This window comes from Chiroxiphia lanceolata, chromosome 7 (genome assembly GCF_009829145.1).
Source record: "Chiroxiphia lanceolata isolate bChiLan1 chromosome 7, bChiLan1.pri, whole genome shotgun sequence".
NCBI lineage: Eukaryota > Metazoa > Chordata > Aves > Passeriformes > Pipridae > Chiroxiphia > Chiroxiphia lanceolata.
Genome location: NC_045643.1, coordinates 38,844,906 through 38,868,352, shown reverse-complemented (window position 1 = coordinate 38,868,352; position 23,447 = coordinate 38,844,906). Strand labels below are relative to the sequence as shown.

Genomic DNA, 23,447 nt, shown 5'->3' with positions numbered 1-23,447 from the left:
GAAAGATATGGGAAAAAGGGGTGGAGAAGGGAAAAAATAAAAAAAGAAGGAAAAAAGGGTGCAAATTGCAGTGAGTTTTGGGGGTCAGACAGACAAGAAGCTGTCGCTGGTAACAAGCAGGGCAAAGCTGCCATTGGGGTGGGAACATCCAGACCCTGGGGAATATTATCACATCTTTATTTAGAAATCAGATTCTGATACCAGCATCAGAGAACAATCTGATGGATTAAAACCCAACTCTCCCTTTTGAGCTCGGTGAAGTGCCTGAACCCCGATTTCTGGCACGGTGAGGCCCCGGAAGAGCCCGGAGCTGATCCCTGCCCCTGGAGCCAGGATTCCCTCACCTGTCCTCCTTGATCCTGGCCAGGAGAGGCTCCAGCCAGCCCAGGGTGCACTCACAGTGGGCATCCAGGAAGGTGATCACCTGGCCCTTGGAAGCGGCGGCCCCGCGGAGCCGCGCCCGGATCAGCCCCGAGCGCTGCTCCATCCGCAGGATCCTCACGGGCACCTCCAGGGTCTTCACGTAGTTCTCTAAGGAGGCCTTCAGAAACTCTGCCAAACATCATTGGGGGGGGGAAACAGAGAGAAAATGTGGGGGTTAGAGAGGTTCAGCAGCTGCTGAAGACTCCAAAGGACACACAACTCCCCCCCCTGCTTGTTGGAGCATCTCAGGGGGATTGGAACGAGATGATCTCTAAGGTCCCTTCCAACCCAACCCAGCCCATTCTTGGGTTCTCTGATAAAATCACAGGAATTTTAAATAAATCCCAATCAATTATTTCCTGAAATAAACCAGCAAATAGTGAGTGCAAAACAAAGACCCTTTGGCCGATTTGCCAACGGTTCGATCCAAAAAGGGTCGTTTTGGATGAATTTAAACATTTGAGCTCTTCGGCTCCTCTTAGGAAAAACTGGAGTTACTTGGCTAAAATCTTCCTCCACCTTCTGGAACAGAGGACCATTAAGGCACCTAATGAACAGGGAAATGCAGGAGAGTAATTAGAGTTAAGTTAATGCTCCATGAGGCAGAACTAAAGGACGGAGTCGCTGCATCCTCTGTCCCTGGAGCAGCTGCAGCTCCAGGTTGTATCTGCCATTAGGCACATTTGGCTACTCCAGGATAATTTATCATTCCATTGACTCCATTTAAAGAATGTTGTGTGATTCCTTTTGCAGGTAATGTGAGTTTCACATGGAGACAGTTTTCTTTCTAAAGCCTGAGTTTAAAAAAAGAACAGGGGAAAAAACAAAAAAACCAAGAGCCAAAGAAATGAACCCCAAATAGGAGCAATACAGGCAGGGGGTGGAATGAGATGGTCTTTAAGGTCCCTTCCAACCCAAACCATCCTGGGATTCCATGAAATTGGCTCAGTGTGGATATTCAGGAAGATCTTAATCACAGAATGAGGAGGTGGAGAGACAGGGAGAGAAGTGGAAAAGGACTGACCTTTAGAGGAACGTGAAACATTAAACTGCAGGGTAAAAAAAGCACTGATGGAATTCTGACACAACCTCAGAGCCCCTTGCAGGGCCTAAAGGGGCTCCAGGAGAGCTGGAGAGGAACTGGGGACAAGGGATGGAGGGACAGGACACAGGGAATGGTTTCCCACTGCCAGAGGGCAGGGAGAGATGGGATATTGGGAAGGAATTCTTGGCTGGGAGGGTGGGGAGGCCCTGGCCCAGGTTGGGCAGAGAAGCTGTGGCTGCCCCTGGATCCCTGGAAGTGTCCAAGGCCAGGTTGGAGCAACCTGTGCTAGTGGAAGGTGTCTCTGCCCATGGTGGCAGGGCTGGACTGGATGACCTTTAAACATCTCTTCCAACCCAAACCAGTCTGGGATTTTACGAGTTACACCCCAACAACCCACCTGTCTTATCTCATCTCCAGAGTTTTTTTCCCTCAGGTCCTATCAGGCATCACCTGAAATAAATCCCTCACTGCTTAAAGACTCAAAGATTGTCTCTGAGTGGTTCCACCGCGCCTTTTGGGGCAGGAAATGTGCATCCCAGAGCCCCACCTCTCTCGCTGGCGTCGTCCACCAGGATGATCTCTCGGAGCAGGCGCGGGGGCGAGCGGTTGATGACGCTGGCCACGGTGCGCAGCAGGGTGCTCCAGGCCTCGTTGTGGAACACGATCACCACGCTCGTGTTGGGCAGCTCCTCGGGGTACACCTTCGTCTTGCACCTGCCCCAGACACAGGGAAAGGGAGGTCGGTGTTTAAAATCTCCCTGTCAGAGGCTGAAATGGTTTGTGATTTATGCGTTCTAGGATTGCCAAGGGACTCTTGCAGGCTTCTGCAGGGCTTTTGCATTAGGGCTCTGATGGCCCATCAAAGCCCATCCCCAACCCCCTCTGCCAATCTTGAAAGGTGGGAAAAACCCTTTGACCAGGCCCCTCATGGAGACTCAGCACAGACCCAGGAGAGGTTGGAGGCTCGTGGCATGGCCTGTGACACTGACCATGGATATAATAACTCATAACTTCTTGGAGTGTGGGGGCTTCCCTCCTTCACCCCCAACAGATCAAGGCCACCACTTCAACTGACAGACGTGGAAGATGCAACTCCCAAGTTCCATCACTGGACCCCGTGGGCAGTGACTACAGACATCTGTCCACTCTCAGCTTTTCTTTCCCTTATCCTCTCTTTCCTTTCTCTCCCTTATGCATTTTCCCCCCAGGGGTTATCCCTGTGATAGATGATATAGATGACAACAGCCAAAATGCTGACATACCTGTTCAAACAAAATTGTTAAAATGAACCCTACCTAGATATGTTTAAAATGAACCCTACCTATCTATGTTTAAAATAAACTCTACCTATCTATGTTTTCAAACACTGATTATTCAGTGTCGTTTCACTCTAATCCACCCCAGGGGAATCATTGATAAGAACCTGGGTTACCCCCCTCCCCTTTTTTCTGGGGTGGGTTGTAACAATCCCCAAAGGGCTCTACTGAACGGGATGAGGTTCAACCAGGCCAAGGGCCGGGTCCTGTACTTTGGCCACAACAACCCCCAGCAGCTCCAGGCTGGGCCAGAGGGGCTGGAGAGCAGCCAGGCAGGAAGGGAGCTGGGGGTTTGGATTGACAGGAAGCTGAACAGGAGCCAGAGTGTGCCCAGGGGGACAAGAGGGCCAATGGATCCTGGCCTGGCTCAGGAACAGTGTGGCCAACAGGGCCAGGGAAGCACAACCCCAGCCAAAGGTGACTGATCTGTACCCTGAGCTCCACCTCGCTCCTGGCTGGGCACAGTCACCCTCTGCCCCTGGTGCTCATCCACCTCTTTGGGCTTGACAACTCTTTCCCTGAAGGAATTTCCCCAGTATCCCACCTGAGCCTCCCCTGGCACAGCCTGAGGCCGTTCCCTCTCCTCCTGTCCCTTGTTCCCTGGGAGCAGAGCCCGACCCCCCCCGGCTCCCCCCTCCTGTCAGGGGGTTGCAGAGCCAGAAGGTCCCCCCTGAGCCTCCTTTTCTCCAGGCTGAGCCCCCCCAGCTCCCTCAGCCCCTCCTGCTGCTCCAGCCCCTTCCCAGCTCCGTGACACAGCTTCCCACAGTCTGTACTCCCACCACGCCTCAGAGCCCAGGGACTGTGAGCACACGACAGATAAAACCCTTCACTGAAACCAAACAGTGACTCACAGACTCATTTTTCCAATTCAGAAATCCAGCCCATGCTGAAGAATTGATGGATCAGTCTCCTGCTCCTCACAGGCTCCCAGACACTCAGTCTCCCTCCCCCCCTGCACTGTACAATACTCACTGATTGTTAACTCTCACAACACTGGAATCCCTGTCCCACAATCCCTGTTTTCATTCCTGCAGCCACCAGCTGTCACCTTATGAATACACATGAAGTCAATGCAGCTGTTTGAACGGCAGGAAAACACGTTTCCCCATGATCAGTGACATGGAAACAGAGCAAAACTCTCCCTGTTCCCCGCTCTTCCCATGGGATGCGGGCAAATTGTGGCAGCAGCAAGGTTTGCACCAGGATTTTCACAAAACTGCAGAATTTCAGACTGGTTTGGGTTGGAAGGACCTTAAAGCCCATCCAGTGCCACGGGTAGGGACACTTTCCACCAGCCCAGGTTGCTCCAACCTCATCCAGCCTGACCTTGGACACTTCCAGGGATCCAGGGGCAGCCACAGCTTCCCTGCCCAACCTGTGCCAGGGCCTCCCCACCCTCCCAGTTGGGAATTCCTTCCCAGTATCCCATCTATCCCTGCCCTCTGGCAGTGGGAAGCCATTCCCTGTGTCCTGTCCCTCCAGGTCCTGCTAAAACATGATCTTGTACAGGGAATATTTCCAATTTTTGAGACAGCCCTGCCCCTTGCAATTCCCAATGAATCCTGGGGTGGGAAGGACTCTGCTCCAGAGGGCCTGGAGCAGCCTGGGAGGACACAGGGACTGGCCTGGGATGAGCTGCTGAGGAAAAGCAGAGCTGAGATAACACTGGGCTCCCTTAAATGTGTCAATCCCACATGTTTTCCTGAAGTGCATCCCACGGGACAAATGGATTAGAGCTGAACACCACAAAATAAACCCATTTACCCTCCTTTATCTGGGCTGAGTTGCAGGAACAGCAAATACTGGTCTCACCTAAATAAATCTAGGCAAGGCTTCCTGCCCTGAGCAGGGATTTGGGGCATGGGAGAATTTTCATGGATGTTTCACCAGGGAAATTCTCACAGACATTGGTTTTCAGTCCTGAACTGCTCCTTCCTGAGCCTTTCCCCCCACCCTGGGACCACCTCTCAAGGGTTTTGCTTCACAGAATCCACCACTAAACTGTAGCACCACATTCAAGCCATGATTCCTCTCTAAAAAAAATCACATTTCTGCTCAGAAGTGGATGCTCCTAAGCACAAATACTCACACAGGAGCTACTTTCAACCTACATTTCAGTAAGAAAATCCAATTATAACGGTCTAGCAATTTGGAGACAAGCACTTGCAACCTTACTCAGCCAGAAAAGATTGAAGATGGATTTCTTCCCCTGCTGCAGAAAATACTTAGAAATAGAATTAAGCATTTCTCTGTTGAATTAAACTGGTTTAAGGTTTAATCAATAGCTACTTCAAATTAGAGCTGGCACTGATTAAAATCTTCCAGTTGGCCATTTCCAGCAGGACTCAGGCAGTCAAGGGGACATCCTTTGGGAGACAGTTCTGGACATAAGGGGAGGCAAATTAAGATGGAGACATTAATTCACACCTCCCCCAGCTCAGGATCCCCCCTGACACAGCAGCACCCACACCTACACAGCTCATCACAAACTTCCCACCAGACACGTCCAGCAAGAGCATTTTTTATTTTATTTTATTTCCTTCTCCTCACCTTCTTTTGCCACAGAAAACCATCCCAAACCCTGCATTGATAAAGGGAAAATCACAGCCAGTGCAAACCTGGGCCCTCTGTGCCCGTGTCAATAAAAATCAGTCTCTCTGTCACACACTAAACATATTAAACCATAAAATCATATTCTTCCTTAAGAGCAAACCATTATAAATTGGCTTTTGGAACAATCTGATACTCCCTAAAGACAGAGGATGTACAGAAAGCTTCTGTCTGAGGAGGGAAATGGGGAAATTATTTTTCTCAATGCTTTCTGTCCTTTCACCAGAGAAGACAAAACTTCTTTTCATCAGGAAAATGCATTTAGACACATTTCCCTCAGTGTTAAACAGCCCTTCTCCCTCCAGCTGAGCACAACCAGCCACTGAGGTGAATATTCCCCTTCTCCTTCTGTCCTTTGCGGGCATTTGGGAATAAAATCCAGGCAAAAAAAGCATTAATTTCATTTAAAACCTCATGGGAACCTGAAGAATTTCATTTCAATCAAAGCATAATAAGAAAAACTTGAGCCAAGTGACAATTCAGCTCAAAAAGCCAAAGTAATGGGACATTTTACGGGGCTTGGAGCACTTATACTTGTGTATAAGTGATTAATTTTGCTTTTATTTATCACAATTTTTATTGGTTATAAGCTGCTGTACCTATAAATCAGACCAGGGGATTTACAGAACAAGGAAAAAAGGAAAACAGGGCAAAAAATGAACTGGAAAAAGATAAAATCCAATAAACACAAGGTTTCTATAACAGTTCTGTGGGGGAAAAAAAATCCCACCTCTAAAAATCTACTTCCAAAAGCAGGAAGTTTGGATAATGCTCCACACACGAAATTCCAGTTGGAGATTCTCTGGAGAATGTCCTGTTATGCAGAAGTTCTCCTCTGCAAATTCCACTGAAAATAATTCAGTGGACTTGGTGAAACTCCTCCTCAAGCTCTGCCACAGCCCCCAAGTCACCACACACAAACTTCAGGCTTCCCTCACAAATTATAAGCTACTAAAATTAAAAATCAAAATAAAAAAAAAACCTCCAAGCCCCCTTCAGTTTTTAAATTATTGCAAAAATCTTTGATGGATGTTCCAGAAAATGTCTAGGGACAAAAGGAAAAGAAAGAGATTTTGGTATTGGCAGCATTTTCTCTTTATCAGCTGTAAAATGTCAATTTTTAACAGCTGAGAGCAGAGCTCTGGAAATTTGTAAAGCAGACAATTGATGTTTTTATCTTTTCAAAGCCTCGGGAATAAAGTTTTCCCTGAAGATCAAAATATTTAAATTATTCCAGGTGATAAGAGGCACAGGAGGGTGTTTTGTTACGGAGAAGTGAAGGTTCCAGGGACAGCTTAGAGCCTAAAGGGGCTCCAGGAGAGCTGGAGAGGGACTGGGGACAAGGGAGGGACAGGACATGGGAAGGGAAGGGAAGGGAAGGGAAGGGAAGGGAAGGGAAGGGAAGGGAAGGGAAGGGAAGGGAAGGGAAGGGAAGGGAAGGGAAGGGAAGGGAAGGGAAGGGAAGGGAAGGGAAGGGAAGGGAAGGGAAGGGAAGGGAAGGGAAGGGAAGGGAAGGGAAGGGAAGGGAAGGAAGGAAGGGAAGCGAAGGGAAGGGAAGGGAAGGGAAGGGAAGGGAAGGGAAGGGAAGGGAAGGGAAGGGAAGGGAAGGGAACATTGGGAATGTTTGGGAAGAGAAGAGAATGGAAGGTTTGGGAAGAGAAGAGAAGAGAATGGAAGGTTTGGGAAAGGAAGGGAAGGTTGGGAAGGGAAGAGAAAAGAAAAGAGAAAAGAAGAGGAGAGGAGAGAGGAGAGAAGCTGTGAACACATATCTGTGAAAAACAGCTATATGTTCACAGATATGTGTTCCCACTGCCAGAGGACAGGGTGGGATAGGATACTGGGAAGGAATTCCTGGCTGGGAGGGTGGGGAGGCCCTGGCCCAGGTTGCCCAGAGAAGCTGTGGCTGCCCCTGGATCCCTGGAAGTGTCCAAGGCCAGCTTGGATGGGGCTTGGAGCAACCTGGGCTGGTGGGAGGTGTCCCTGCCCGTGGCAGGGGGTTGGAATGGGATGATTCCCAATGTCCCTTCCCCCCCAGCCCATTCCATGCCCTCAGACTCACCCGTCCAGCCGCACGTCGGGCAGGCTGCGGTTCAGGGCGATCAGGTCACTGGCCATCAGGTTGAACTGGTTGATCTTAAACAGCTCCTTCATCTTCTCCTGCTCGTCCTTGGGAATGAGCACGGCCTTTCCCATCTCTCCTGGCCCTTCCTGGTTCCGGGAAATAACGGCTGCAACACAAACAGCAAAAAGCCACTTCCAGCTGGGCGGTGTCGGATTTATCCGGCGGGGTTTGGTGTTCAACAAGGAATGCTAATATCCAATAAAAACACACGTTTTCCCTGCTCCACTGGGAGGTTTTCTCTCCCTCCAGATCCAACATCTGGTTTTACTCTGAGATGATTAAACCCCCCAGATCTGTTCACCTGCAGCTCTTGGCCGTAATCACAACAACAACAAATGACAATTCCCAAGAGATTTCCAGCAGGATCGCAGAGCCCAGCAGCAGAAGCTGTGCTGTGAGAACCTGCAGATAGAAAACCTTTGGAAATCACTTCTATGGATGCTGGAAACACCTGAAGAACATGTATATCAATGAAATTTTAACCAATTCCTTCTATTTTTTATTCAGTTTTAATTCCCAGGCATGTAACAGCACAATCCCATCCCGGTAAATAATTAAACAATCTTCAGTGGCAGAGAGGAAATTATAATATTCCAACCCTACAGAGGGTCTTTTACATCTTATTAGAGATTATTTTGGGGAAATATTTGTGTTTTGAATGTTAAGGAAAACCACAGTATCACCTCAAGTATCACAAACAAGATACATCCTGCCTTTTTAGGGAACAGTTGAGGGAATGAAAGGAAAAATCCCATGTGCAGAAATAATTATAATATTCCCTGCCAGCGGCGCTTCCAAATGGTTTGGTCTGTGAGATGAATGCTCTGACATAAAATAAATAAATGCTAATATTATTCTATTAATGTTATTTAGAATTTTATATATTTATGTTGATTGTATTAATAAATAAGTTAATTATTTAATATTTTTTATATATATATGTATACATAATTTTTTTTAAATGACATTAAGTAGTAGTGCAGTCACAAATTCCAGTCCCAGCTCCAGGTGAGAGGGATCAGCAGCTCTGCTCAGACATGGAAAGAGGGATGCTGCCAACCCCAATCCATGTTAACCCCCGAGCCCCTCATCCCAAGGAAATCCCATTGGATACAACAGTCCCTGGAGCCCCCACGTTACAATTCCAGGTCTATCCCAAAGCAGTTCCATCTTTGCTGTAATCCCAGCAGAAGTGAGGAATTCCTTGCTGTTGCAGCACATCCAGGGGCTGCTCCTGATCCAGGGGAAGGATAAAATCCATGAATGAGTGTGGAATGACTTCCTGAACGCCCCGGGGCGTTCCCATCCCGGCTCAGGGATGCACAGGGATGGAGCCCCAGCCCTGCCCTCTGTGCCCCGTTCCATGTGCAGGGTTATCGGGGTTATTCCCGGCTCACAACCAAAGGGCAGCTCCTGCAGGAGAAGGATAAGGGAGAAAAACCAACATTTGGCGTGAAAAAGCAACAAAAACCCAGCAAGGATCATAAATCCTTGGATCTGGCCGGCGTTGTCGGGCGTGCTCGGGCAGCAGTCCCCGGGCAGTGCCTGTGCTGAATTGTTAAACAAATTGAAGGCTTTGAAATCTATCGAGCTTGGCTTTTTTTCCCCTTTCTTTATCTCGAATTCCGTGCTCTCTATTCCCCACTGCCCCGCAGACCTCGGAGCTTGCACCGAGCCCTGGGGAGAGGCTGTTTGCATTTGCAAAGGAGCTCCGTCGGTGCTGACAGATGATAAAAAATGGCTGCAGGCAAAAAGGTGGAAAAACAGCATTTCCATTCCTCGTGGGCACCCCTGGAGTCAGCTCCCTGCTCCCGTGTGCTCCGGGATGGGCATCGGGGAGGAGCTGCTGGGCCCTGGCCTTGCAGGTAAAGCTGGTTCTGGTGGATGGATTTGCTTTTAAATAATAAAAAAAAAGGCACTCCTCCAAAATATTTGCAACTCCCTTCAGCATGTAAACGAGGAGGAGTGCTGAATCACTGCTCCCTGGTGCAACTAGTGCATGGAATTAAGGGAGATGCCTCCTTGGAAAAGTGGGAAGTGTGTGCAGCTCCCCCTGGAATTGCACAGGGGGTACAAGGTGAACAGCTCCTTGCAGGGACTACTTGGGTTTCAAAACCATGAAAAATCAGCCTAGAAGAAGAGTTTGGCTGCAAAGTAAAACAGCCTTGTTTGCTTTGCTAGGAATTTATGGATTTCCCAGGATCCCAGACTGGTTTGGGCCGGAAGGGACCTTAAGACCCATCCAGTGCCCTGGGCAGGGACACCTTCCACCAGCCCAGGTTGCTCCAAGCCCCATCCAACCTGGCCTTGGACACTTCCAGGGATCCAGGGGCAGCCACAGCTTCTCTGCCCAACCTGTGCCAGGGCCTCCACACCCTCACCATCAACAATTCCTTCCCCAATAATTTGTTGCCATAAACTCCACACAGAATCCAATAAAGTCAAGGATCGATTTGCCATTTCCATGATGAATCTCTGCTGCTCAGAACTCCACATGGCCTCATCTTAATCCAGAACATAAAGAATTCTAGTTTTAATTATACAGCAGCGATAAATCCTGTAAAGTTGTCATAAACATCATTAAATAGATCATTTACTTCACAGTGTTTCTCAACACAAGAGTGCCAGGATTCCACAAAAAGAGTTGCTTTTCAATACTAAAGCATCAGCACTCGTAACTTCTGCCAGAAATAAGACATTTTTAGCATTTCTGGTACACATGTTGTCTGGAGACAGCCCAGCCCACGCTGCCTCTGCTCCCAGTAGCCTCGAGGCAGAACAGCTGAAGAGGTGCAAGGAGGTCTGGAGTGAGAGAATCAACTGAGCTGTAGAGTTCCAAAAAAACACCCTTTGGGAGGGATGGGAAATTTTTTTAAGGGATAGTGGCTGGTGTTCCTGAGAGGAGATCAGAAAGGAGGCACCTTCTCATCCAAAAAATGCAGAAACTCTTATATTTTTGTATGAAAACCAGTGTGTCCCAGCCCCTGGGCAGTGCCCGTCCCACCTCCAGTGCTGGGGCAGGGAAGAGAAGGAGCTGGGGAAGGGTCTGGAGCAGCAGGAGGGGCTGAGGGAGCTGGGGGGGCTCAGCCTGGAGCAAAGGAGGCTCAGGGGGGACCTTCTGGCTCTGCAACCCCCTGACAGGAGGGGGGAGCTGGGGGGGGTCGGGCTCTGCTCCCAGGGAACAAGGGACAGGAGGAGAGGGAACGGCCTCAGGCTGTGCCAGGGGAGGCTCAGGTTGGACATCAGGAGGAATTTCTCCCTGGAAAGGGTGGTGAGGCCTTGGCAGGGGCTGCCCAGGGAGGTTTGGAGTGCCCAGCCCTGGAGGTGTCCCAGGTGGCACTCAGTGCTCTGGGCTGGGGGACAAGGGGGGCATTGGGCACAGGGGGGACTTGATGATCCTGGAGGGCTTTTCCAACCCCAGTGATTCTGGGATTCTAAAGCTCAGTAAAACCTCTTCCCAGCCCAGCACAAGGTCTGTGGGCAAACAGACTCCTGTGCTGGGAGGATCCATAAATCTGTTTATTCCTGGGAGAGGTGCTGTGGGGGGTGGGACGTCTCCTCTGCTCCACAGCAGCTCCACGAGGCTGCCACGGATGAGAGAACTGGCAATTTGGGAAAGCATTAACTAAATTAATGGATGTGTTCTCATCATCATTATGGCACTGTGTGCTACTGGAGGTAAAGATTAAAAGACTTTAAATTAAACAAATTTGAAGGTATCAGCTACACAAAGTGCAGCAGCAAGGAAGTGCCACACAGCAAGGAGAGTCATTACTCCTGGTCCCCGAAAAGAACACATTTAAGAACAAACATTTTCAACCCAAGGGCTGAAATACTGCCTGGAGTTGTGATATCCAGGGAATTCCACACAGGGATATGGAAATCACACACTAACAGGCTCAAATTCTTCCCACAGCATGACAGAGCCATGGACACTGGGATTGGAAGGTTTCAGAATGGCAATAAAACACAGAAGTTGTCAATTAAATTTAAATTAATTTAGATATTTGTTTCATCAGGAGGGTAGTATTTTCCTCCTCACAAGAGCCAGGAAGATTCCCAAGCATTCCTTAAACTGCTCCCTAATTTACCAGATTCTCACAACACCTCTTGCAGCACTCAACCCAAACCAGGGGAACACCAAAATGCAACCTGGAACTGTGTTCCCTGGATCCCAGTCCTTCCCAGCTGCAGCCATGGACACCACAGATGTGGCTGCCTTTCCTTCTGGGGAAAAATAAATAAGTTTACTCCTATTTGTAAATCCTAAAATCATGGAATGGTTTGGGTGGGAAGGGATGTTAAAGATCAGCTCATCCCACCCCCTGCCACGGGCAGGGACACCTTCCACCAGCCCAGGTTGCTCCAAGCCCCGTCCAACCTGGCCTTGGACACTTCCAGGGATCCAGGGGCAGCCACAGCTTCTCTGGGCAACCTGGGTCAGGGCCTCCCACCCTCCCAGCCAGCAATTCCTTCCCAATATCCCATCTAAACCAGTTTGAACACATTCCTCCTTGTCGTGTCCCTCCATGCCTTGTCCCCAGTCCCTCTCCAGCTCTCCTGGAGCCCCTTTAGGCCCTGCAAGGGGCTCTCAGCTCTCCCTGGATCCTTCTCCTCTCCAGGTGAACCCCCCCAGCTCTCCCAGCCTGGCTCCAGAGCAGAGGGGCTCCAACCCTGGAGCAGCTCCAGGACCTCCTCTGGATTCTCTCCAGCAGCTCCACGTCCTTCCTGACACCAGAACAACGTGAAGGTTTAAATACCACAATGCTCTGATGAGAACATGATGATAATCAAAGACATCAGGACTTCTCTTGCTGGAGACTCTCAGGTGCCTTTTGCAAACAACGGCCATTCCTGAAATAAAACCATGGAAAAGGCAGCAATTTGGGAGTGGAGTTAATAACTGAGTTCTTTGTAATATTGCAAGGTCGAGTTAAAACCTGCTGCCAGGCTGGAGTGTAATTGCTGCTGGGAATTACTGTGCCAAGGAGACCTGCAAGGAGGGGCAGGATCAGGCATTCAGGGACAGTCTGGAGCTCCCAGCTCTGTGTTCTCGGCTTCCTACTGCTTTTTATAGTCCGAATTTTTATACCACAGCCGTGGAAAAGGAAGGGAAAAGCCTTCCTAAAGGATCCCACCTGGTTCTGTCGTTTTTGATGGGGAACCAACTCATGAATCTCTCTGAAAATCCCCCCAAAACAAGCAGGTGACCCCCCACTGGTGGCTCCAAACGTGTGCCCAGGAACACAGAAATAAACCTTCCAACTGCAGCCTCAGACAAACAACCAGCAGAGTTTAAGAGAATCTCCAGACCAAGTTCGTCTTCCAAATTACCCAGTAATTAAGGTTTTGCAGGATTAGATTCCCATCTAAAGGATCCCTGTTTATCACCCTCACTGGTGTCCCTGCCCACGGCAGGGGCTGGAATGAGATGGGCTTAAAGGTCCCTTCCCACCCAAACCACCCTGGGATTGGGGCATTTTAGAACATTTAAAGGATATGTTTATTATTTTTCATTATTCCTTGTGCCCTGGAGCAGCAAACAATAAACCAAGGGAGGTTTAGCTCAGAGTTAATTTGAGGGGCACAACCTCCTTGTGGGGAAGGAGTTTTTTTCCCTGAGACTGATCCTGCCCTCATCCCATAAAATTTAACACGAGATAAATCACATTTCTGTTGCATCCTCTGCCTTGTCTTATTTGTGGTTCACAACTCTGAAGGGTTTTTTTTTGTTTTATCTTTTTTTTTTTAATACACCCTTAGAACGTCACAGCAACTTCTGTATCTGCAGAAAGTCCCAAACATTCCCTAAAGAAAATTATTTCAGGAATAACCATTTAATTAAAGCTGACACAAGCAGCAGTTTAAAGGCAGTTGAAGAAATCCCCATTGTAGCAGTGGCATAATACTTTCCTTAAACACAATCATCTTCAAACCCCCCCAAAAGTAACAATTAACATATAAAAAGCCACTTTGTGCATTTTCTATAAGGAATATTTTACCTACAGGTAGACTCAGGAGTCCTAGAAATTGTCAACACACAGTGAAAAAATTAAAAATACTTGAACCACTGAAACAAAAGAAAAAAAAAAGAATATTTAAAATTCTGACCAAACAGAACTGTCACTCTGGGGTTTTTTTGGGAATGTATAGAAATGCCTCCAGCATCCTTAAAATGAAAGACCAAAGGGATTCTTGAAGTATAGCAAATACAATATATAAATATCAAGGCTTTTTACACAGCACATCTCTCAATTCCATTGTCTTGTCATGTCACATTTAGGGATTAAAGTGTCAACAACCCCTCAGGAGTGCTCGGATCCCTCCACAATGGACACCCTGGATACGGGATCCTGGAGGAAATTCAACCCACTGCTCGACTGAAATGTTAATCCAGGATCCACATCTTTCCCTCTCGGAAGGGAACCAGAGCTCTGAGAAGTCAGAACACCCAAAAAAAGCCACCAAAAGCCTCTTCCCACCCCAGTTTTGCCCAGAGGAGCTGCTGGTGGGCTTCTCCTTCATGGAGCCAACTCCAAAACTCCACACCCTGGCACACCCCATGGATGACATCAGCCCCAACAGGAGGGCAGGTTCAGGTTGGATATTAGGGAATGTTTTTCATGGGAAGGGCTGTAAGGCTTGGAAGGGGCTGCCCAGGGCAGAGGTGGAGTCCCCATCCCTGGAGATGTCCAAAAACCTGTGGATGTGGCACTTGGGAACGTGGTGCAGTGGAGACCGTGGGGTTGGAGTCAATGATCTTAAAGGTCTTTTCCAACCTCAACAATTCCCTGATTCCATAACTCAATAAAAGAAACATTTCCCAGTGACACCACACATGTCCCAGCAGGGAAAACCATCCAGGTCCCCACGAAGTGCAACATTTGACAAAACAAGCTCCACAAAAACACCTCAAGCACATGACAAAAAAGCACCTCAGGATGAGCAGGAGACTCGGGCCCCCCCCCAAACCAGCCCCTGCCAAAGTCACAGCACATCCCACCCGGAATTACAGCTTCCACCAAGGAGCAAAACGAGGCAAATTGCCATTTTATGAAGTTTTAAAACTGGAGAAATTCAATGCAGTTAAATTTTAAGACCGTCAGAAGAGGAACAAACTGCTGAACCCACGAGGACCAGGCCCCAAAAAGCCCTCTTTAAACTCCTGATTTCCAGTGGAGGAGCAGAGAAGGGAGATTGGAGCTCCATAAAGGCCAAAACAAAAGAATTTAACGCGGTTCAATTATTCCTAAACCGTGAAAGACTGACAAGTTTTCATTACAAAGGGCTCTTATCACTTAATGGAGAAAGGCTTTGCTGACTGAAGCTTTTATTTGGTTTTCAGATCTCAGAGTTACACAGAGAACACTGTGCTGGTAATTCAGTAGGATCATCTCGGTGCCTGGGACACCTCCAGCTGAATTCCCTGGGATAATTCCACAGGATGTGTTGCTTTAAAGTCCCTTCCAAGCCAAACCATGCCCTGGTTCTGTGGTTATGGAGATCTCCCTGGTTTGAGGGGTGGTTGGTGGGTCTTTTATGGTTTTGGGCTTCATTTCAGCTCCTTGTCACAGTCCCCAAACACTTTTATTGTCCTCAGAGGAGCCAGGACCACTCCCAGGCAGAGAAAATGATTCCCTGAGCAGCTCCACAAGACAAACCTGGACAAAACAGCTGGAGAGGGAGCTGGGACAAGGGATGGAGGAACAGGACACAGGGAATGGCTTCCCACTGCCAGAGGGCAGGGAGAGATGGGATATTGGGAAGGAATTCCTGCCTGGGAGAGTAGCAAGGGGCTGAATGGAATTCCCAGAGAAGCTGTGGCTGCCCCTGGATCCCTGGAAGTGTCCAAGGCCAGGTTGGAGCAACCTGGGCTAGTAGAAAGTGTCCCTGCCCATGGCAGGGGTTTGGAATGGGATGATCCTGAATGTCCCTTCCAACCCAAACCATGCTGAGATTCCACAATTTCTCAATTTATCCACTTGCACTAGAATTGCCAAACTAGTTTATATTGGGATTCCTTTCAAGGAATGAATTTGGGTAATTTCTGTGAATTTGAAATGGCCACTCCCCTGTGCTGATGAGAGAACAGGGCACCCCAGGCTCCCCTGAGGGGGGGGGGGGGGTCATTTCTGCAGAGCTCTGGGGAAAAGTCACTTTTCTCCTACTCAGCCAAAAATATTCCTTTCCCAAAGCACTCCTGCAGCTTTTTTTTTGCACAGCCCTGGACTGAGGAACGAGCAGCTGGAGGGAGGAAATTCCTGTCACAGCCTCCCACCAGGATTTACCCTCTCAACATTCCAACCAGCCCAACACAGACATGAACTCACTGCAAACACAGAGGGGGAACAGGGGCTGCGACAGTCATGGAATCATGGAATTGTTTGGGCTGGAAGGGACCTTAAAGCCCATCTTGTCCCACCCCCTTCCTTCCCAACACCTTCCACCAGACCAGGCTGGGTCTAGAGCAGAACCTGCTGCACCAAAAACCCTCTGATTTCACCACAAAAAGTTTACAAGGGAAGAGAAGGAAAGAAAACATTGGGAAGACAATCTTGGAATTGTAAGGGCAGAAACAGAGCAACTCAAGAGTTAAATACTTCCAACATTTCCAGCTTTGATCCAATCCTGACAATAAAGTCATGAAATACAATGCAAAAGGATGGATTTCCACAGTAAAAATCGTATCATGCTTTAATTAAACCGAGATTGAGAGTGAAAAAAAGCTTCAGATAAGGCAAGACAGACAATTAGGGAAGGGACCAACACACAAGGAATAATTAATGGGATGTGCAAAATGAACTCGTGTTCCATCTTCAGGTGCTGATCCCTCAGTGTGGGGGTAAAACAGGGAAGGATATAAAGGATATCAATTGGATATAAAGGATATCAATTGGATATAAAGGATATCAATCTCCCCAGCTGCAGCATAGCAAAGCACTCCACTCTTTCAAATTAAAAAAAAATCCAGGAATTTAACATAAAACATGGAAAAACATTGTCCATGTGACAGTATTTTATCTCACAAAAGGGTGGGGGATGCTCAAGAGAAAAAGTAAAATTAAATAAGTCAAAAACCCCAACTGCTTGTGCCCTTCTCCCTTCAAATGTGAGCTGTTGGCTAAAATTAACAATATTTGGTTCATACCTTCAGGACAGACCCACACGAGTTTCTCACACAACAATTTATTCCAAAACATCAACCAAAAAGCTAAAAAGAATCATTATAAAGTCCTCAAGGTACCATGTAGGGGGGGAAAAAAATCATATTTCAACAACTGATCTGACAGCTGGAAGTTTCCAGCCAGCTTTAAAAGCCGGTCCTACCACACTCTGCACTGAAGTTGGCAGCAAGGGAGAACATAATCTCAATTTTGTCAGCACTGTGTCATCTTTCTGTCCCTCTGTGCAGCTGAAAAGCCCTGCTGATGCCTCCCAATATTCCTGTGGCTGTGCCAGCGAGCAAAGGTATAAAATATGAAATGAGCTATAAAAAAAAATAAAAATAAAAAAAGCTGAAATCAATTTTCACGCTCCAAACTTGAATTTTTTTTATTGTATCCACTTGTTAGAACAAGGACCTTGTGCTTTGCACTTGTCAGTTTAAAAGATTTCCTCAGTATTACTAAAGGTTTTCCTGCTGCTTTCTAACCCAACAGTTTTTTAAATGGATGAATGGTAGAAATCCCAGGATCCTGGAATGGTTTGGGTTGGAAAGGACCTCAAAGCCCATCCTGCTCCACCCACAGCCCTTCCCAGAGGCCCAGGTTGCTCCAAGCCCCATCCCAAAACCGGGAATGAAATCATATTTTATGGAACACAACAGAACTTCACCCTGCTCCTTCCTGCCAGCCTGGAGTGACAGATTTTCCCTTTGCTTGGAAAATAACACGGATTTGACTTCACTTTAACCACGGAACCACTGACAGCATTTCAAAACACCACACACAGAAAGACTTTTTTTTTTTTCCCCTCCCTTGCCAGATTTTTAGTGAAGTTTTTCCACGAAATTCCTGATCTGTATAAACCCAATGGGATTCACCCCCAGACACAAATCGTGTGCAGAACGTGAAATTCCATTTTTAGGAGCCACAAATCACAAATTTAAACACGTTTTTCCAGACCCATTTCACTCCAAACCAGCTTGGCAACCTTCCTCCTGATATCTGATATGTGAACTACTCAATAATAAGAATTAATGGGAATTTAGGAAACAATATTGCTCCAGGAAGGAATATCTGACAGTGTGCTGCAAAAACAGGACATTTTCTGGCTGGAGCCTTTTTTTTTTACTTTTCTATTTGCTTTCTCTATTCATTTTTTCCATTCAAAATTTTCTATTTGCTTTCTCTATTCATTTTTTCCATTCAAAATTTTCTATTTGCTTTCTCTAAATATTATATTTTCTATTTTCTATTCTAAATATTATATTTTCTGTTTTCTATTCTAAATATTATATTTTCTATTTTCTATTCTAAATATTATATTTTCTGTTTTCTATTCTAAATATTATATTTTTCTATTTTCTATTATAAATATTATATTTTCTGTTTTCTATTATAAATATAATATTTTCTATTTTCTACTATAAATATTATATTTTCTATTTTCTATTATAAATATTTTTTTTTTGCAAAAAACCTGCCAAAATCTACCAAAAAACCCCAGTTTTCCAAACAGAAAACACTTGGTTTAACCAGCATTTTGAATCTGAAATTCAAGTTTTCTGTCACCAAGTCGATGCCACTTCAAATTCCTCAGTCTGGAATGAATCTTTCCTCTCTAATTATTAATTAAATGGCTTCAAATGAGCACAACAATTTAAATTTCTATTCCATTCTTTTCGTGTCTCCTTTAACATCCCCGTAATTTTCTGTTTCCAGCTCATCCACACCCTCAATTAGGGCCATTCTGAGCCCATAAATGAGTTATTAGTGACACAAAGGGGACGGTTCTTTGTCTGCAGGTGCTTTAAAACAACTCCTTTAAATTTAAATCGCATTTTTAACTCCTGAAGTCAAACACAAAACGTTTCTCTCCGGGAGAAATAAACGAAGGCATTTGGGGAAATCTCTGTAACAAAATGAAAAATTATTCCGGGTTTTTTAAATTTCCAGTGACGACTTAATATTTATAGTTACGATTTTATATTCACAATTTTTTATTTCTCTGTATTTTTCTATTTCCGTTTTTCTCTGTATTTTTCGATTTCCGTTTTTCTCTGTATTTTTCGATTTCCGTTTTTCTCTGTATTTTTCGATTTCCGTTTTTCTCTGTATTTTTCGATTTCCGTTTTTCTCTATATTTTTCTATTTACGTTTTTATATCCACAATTTTTTATTTACTTTTTACATTCACATTTTTATGTTTACTTCTTATATCCACGATTTTATATTTTCTTTTTAAATTCACATTTTTATATTTACTTTTTATATCCACGATTTTATATTTAGTTTTTCTATTTACTTTTTCTATTTACGTTTTTTTAATCACGTTTTTCTATTTCCCTCATATTCACTATTTTATATTTGCTTTTTATATTCACGTTTTTATATTGACCTTTTATATTCACCTTTTTTATTTACCTTTCATATTCACCATTTTACATTTACTTTTTATATTTACATTTTTATATTCACAGTTTTATATTTACATTTTTATATTTACTTTTTATATTCACGTTTTTGTATTTATTTTTACATTCACAATTTTATACTTACTTTTTCTATTCACATTTTTCTATTTACGTTTTTATAATCACGTTTTTATATTTCCCTCATATTCACAATTTTGTATTTGCTTTTTATATTCACGTTTTTACACTGACTTTTTCCATTTGCCTTTTTTATTCCCCTTTTCTATTCACAACTTTTTATTTCCTTTTTCCATTCGCCTTTTTTATTCCCCTTTTCTATTCCCAACTTTTTATTTCCTTTTTCCATTCGCCTTTTTTATTCCCCTTTTCTATTCCCAACTTTTTATTTCCTTTTCATATTCGCCTTTTTTATTCCCCTTTTCTATTCCCAATTTTTTATTTCCTTTTCATATTCACCTTTTTTATTCCCCTTTTCTATTCCCAATTTTTTATTTCCTTTTTCCATTCGCCTTTTTTATTCCCCTTTTCTATTCCCAATTTTTTATTTCCTTTTCATATTCGCCTTTTTTATTCCCCTTTTCTATTCCCAATTTTTTATTTCCTTTTCATATTCGCCTTTTTTATTCCCCTTTTCTATTCCCAATTTTTTATTTCCTTTTCATATTCGCCTTTTTTATTCCCCTTTTCTATTCCAAATTTTTATTTCCTTTTCATATTCGCCTTTTTTATTCCCCTTTTCTATTCCCAATTTTTTATTTCCTTTTCATATTCGCCTTTTTTATTCCCCTTTTCTATTCCCAATTTTTTATTTCCTTTTCATATTCGCCTTTTTTATTCCCCTTTTCTATTCACAACTTTTTATTTCCTTTTTCTATTCACCTTTTTTATTCCCCTTTTCTATTCACAACTTTTTATTTCCTTTTTCTATTCACCTTTTTTATTCCCCTTTTCTATTCACAACTTTTTATTTCCTTTTTCTATTCACCTTTTTTATTCACCTTTTCTATTCACAACTTTTTATTTCCTTTTCATGTTCACAACTTTTTATTTCCTTTTCATATTCACCTTTTTTATTCCCCTTTTCTATTCACAACTTTTTATTTCCTTTTTATATTCACAACTGTACATTTATTTTCATATTTACATTTTATAGAAATAAACACAGTAACATCTCACTATATAACTTAACTGGCCATTTAACAACCCAGACCATCCCGTGACACACAAAGACACCTGAAGCTGCTGAGACACCACCGAGGCAGCACAGAAACTACTTCAGCTCCTGGCATTTTTTTTTTTTGACTTGAAAACTCATTCAGACAAACATCCCCAAAGGCAAACACTTGGGGGAAATCAATCAATATCTCGAATTTCGAGGTGCTGGAGGTGGCACTCACCCCTGAGGGCGGGCAGCAGGGACCTCTCCTTCTTGTCATCGCACTTGTTGCACTCGCTGAAGTAGAGCAGCAGGAACACGTCCAGCAGCACCCACAGCAGGGACGTGGCCAGAACCACCTTGCAGTAGATGAACCTCCTCATCCTCTGCTGGGATCGGGCTCCGGAGCCGGGCAAACACCGGGGAGGGAGGAGGGATCACAGAGCCACGGATAAAACCCGCCCCGGGAGCGGGGATGGGACTCCCTCTGCAAGGGAGGGAAAAACAACACACGGTTACAACAGTCCCCTTGCTTTCCTGACCATCAGGTTATATTAGCACATGGATCTGCAGTGCCCTCGGTGTGTTTATGATGCTATTTTAGGTCTCTGAACGCCACAAGCAAGTTCATTTTTATCTTGCCAAAAAACACTCTGGCCACCGCCTGGCCATGACCTCGTAAAGGAGCAGTGAGGCACTCACAGACACAGTCTGGCTCCTGCCTGAAATAGGAAATTGGGGCGAAGAAAGGGAAGGGTGAGGCCTCCATGCCTGATTCTCCAAGGGATGGAGAATCAGGTGGGTTCCCCTGGAGAAGAGAAGGCTCCAGGGAGAGCTGAGAGCCCCTTGCAGGGCCTAAAGGGGCTCCAGGAGAGCTGGAGAGGGACTGGGGACAAGGCATGGAGGGACAGGACAAGGGGAAATGTGTTTAAACTGGTTTAGATGGGATATTGGGAAGGAATTGCTGCTGTGAATCAGGATGAGACCCTGGCCCAGGTTGCCCAGAGAAGCTGTGGCTGCCCCTGGATCCCTGGGAGTGTCCAAGGCCAGGTTGGATGGGGCTTGGAGCAACCTGGGCTGGTGGAAAGTCTCCCTGCCCACGGTAGGAGGTGGAACTGGATGGGCTTTAAGGTCCCTTCCAACCCAAACAAGTCTGAGATTCTCTGATCTCTACCCTGTTTGCAATTTGTGCTCAGTAATTACAATTTAATTAATGACCGTAATTAAACGTCCCACTCACCATCACAACCTGCACTCCAGGCCAGCACTGGTTGTCCTGCCCCGGCCATGCTCCCAAAGCACCCCCTCAGCACTCAACTGCTGGATAATTTTCCAAGCGCCTATAAAAGAAAACATTAAATGCAATTTTCATGGAATCACCGAGGCTGGAAAAGCCCTCCCAGCCCATGGATCCCCCCTGTGCCCGATGCCCCCCTTGTCACTGAGTGCCACGGCCAGGCCTTCCTGGGACACCTCCAGGGATGGGCACTCCAAACCTCCCTGGGCAGCCCCTGCCAAGGCCTCACCACCCTTTCCAGGAAGGAATCCTTTATCCATTACAGTTTTCCATGCTGACTCTGAACCCCTCAGCTCTCCAACCCAGCAGTATCACAACTGGCAGCTTTACATTTTACATGACTTTGTAATTCCAGCTCATCTGAGCCAATGGGGTGGAAGAGCTGGAATGATTTAAATGAAGTTTTTTAAATTATTCTCAAAGCATTATTGTGCTGTGTCCTCATTAATAACATTTCCCATCTGTCTTCAACATCAACACAACCAATGGCTCTTCCTGCTGAGGGACTCCCAGCAGTTGATTTAGAATTTCAGGGCACAGGAATTGCTGTTTCAGGGGAGCAAAATTCATTTCCATGCTGGTCACCAGGAACAGTCTCGTTACAGGAAGGGAATTGTAAAGGGAAAACCCACATTGCCCAGGAAAAGCTGCTCCTGGATCCCTGGAAGTGTCCAAGGCCAGGTTGAAGAGATCTTGGAGTAACCTGGGCTGGTGGAAGGTGTCCCTGCCCATGGCAGGGGGTGGCACTGGATGGGCTTTAATGTCCCTTCCCACCCAAACCATCCCAGGATCTTGTGGTTCTATAACAAAATCCCCCCTCCAGACCTCAGAAGAGATGAAGCTTCTCAAAGACCACATTTATTGTTAAGTAAAATACAGAATAACAAGTTTTCCAGGAAGAGGAGGAAGGCAAAAACGCTGAGGTTTTCAGCTACCCCTTCCAAGAATAAAGCTATTTTTTCAAACATTATCTTGCAGCAGAGCAGCGAGGGAAACTCCTGCCCCCAACCCCTGCAGTTTGGCAGTGTTAGAAGCAATAAAAGCAGGTTTTTATAGCAGAAAACAGGATGCAAATTTTAGGAATCATCTGCACTGCCAGCCTTTCCCAAAACTGCCACAATAAACTGCTGTGGTAGGACAACGTTATGGAGGCTGCAAATGCAAGGTCTGAATAAGTGGCAGAGCTGGAGATGTAAAACCTTGACTTGCTTTTCTCATTTACTAAAAAAAAAAAACAAAACAAAACAAAAAAACCCAATTCTCTGCAGCTACAATTTGGTAAAACAAAGCAATTGTTCAGCATTTCTTGTTGTGAGTCCCCACACGGCCCCTGCTTGTTCCCCACCAGCCGGGCCAGGCACCGAATGAACAATATTTAATTTTCCCAGGGGCTCGAAGCCACAACATTCATCACCACTCCATCCAGCCGCCTCCAAAGCTCTTAATTCACTTTCAAGGCACCTCTGCGAGACAAAATAAACATTGATCTGACAAAAACCCCCTCAATTCTTGAGCCAGAATTTTCCTACCAGCGCTGCCAGTCTCACTTTTTTAGTGAAATCCTGGGGTAATTCCAGGCTCTTTTCCAGACTGATGGGGTGTCACCCCAATGCTTTCCCTTCTCCAGGCTGAACAATCCCAGTTCTTCCAGCAGAGCTGCTCCATCCCTCAGACCATCTCTGGACTCCAACAGGTCAAAGTCCTTCCCTTCCCAAATGGCCACTTTCTGTAAATCAGGATCAGCACATCCCTGAACAGCCCCTTAATCTCTTGCCACTCTTAGGGCTCGCCAGGAATTAAGTGTCCTAATCCCTGAGCCAGCCAGAAATAAACTGTTTGCAGAAATTCCTCACGGAAAATCAGGAGAATTGCCCAATTTCTC

General features: G+C 45.7%; 1 protein-coding gene across 2 annotated transcripts in view; it reads right to left on the bottom strand.

The window, feature by feature from the left end:
- Positions 1-23,447, bottom strand: part of GALNT13 (polypeptide N-acetylgalactosaminyltransferase 13) — a 65,720-nt gene that overhangs the window by 34,615 nt on the left and 7,658 nt on the right. For both annotated transcript variants that reach the window (XM_032693362.1, XM_032693363.1), the window contains exons 2-6: positions 21,509-21,608; positions 20,510-20,755; positions 7,454-7,622; positions 2,016-2,182; positions 345-552 (exon numbers count right to left, since the gene is read on the bottom strand). In XM_032693362.1, the coding sequence (XP_032549253.1) occupies positions 345-552; positions 2,016-2,182; positions 7,454-7,622; positions 20,510-20,651 (686 nt within the window). In that variant the 5' untranslated portion in view covers positions 20,652-20,755; positions 21,509-21,608. The remainder of the gene's footprint in view (positions 1-344; positions 553-2,015; positions 2,183-7,453; positions 7,623-20,509; positions 20,756-21,508; positions 21,609-23,447) is intronic.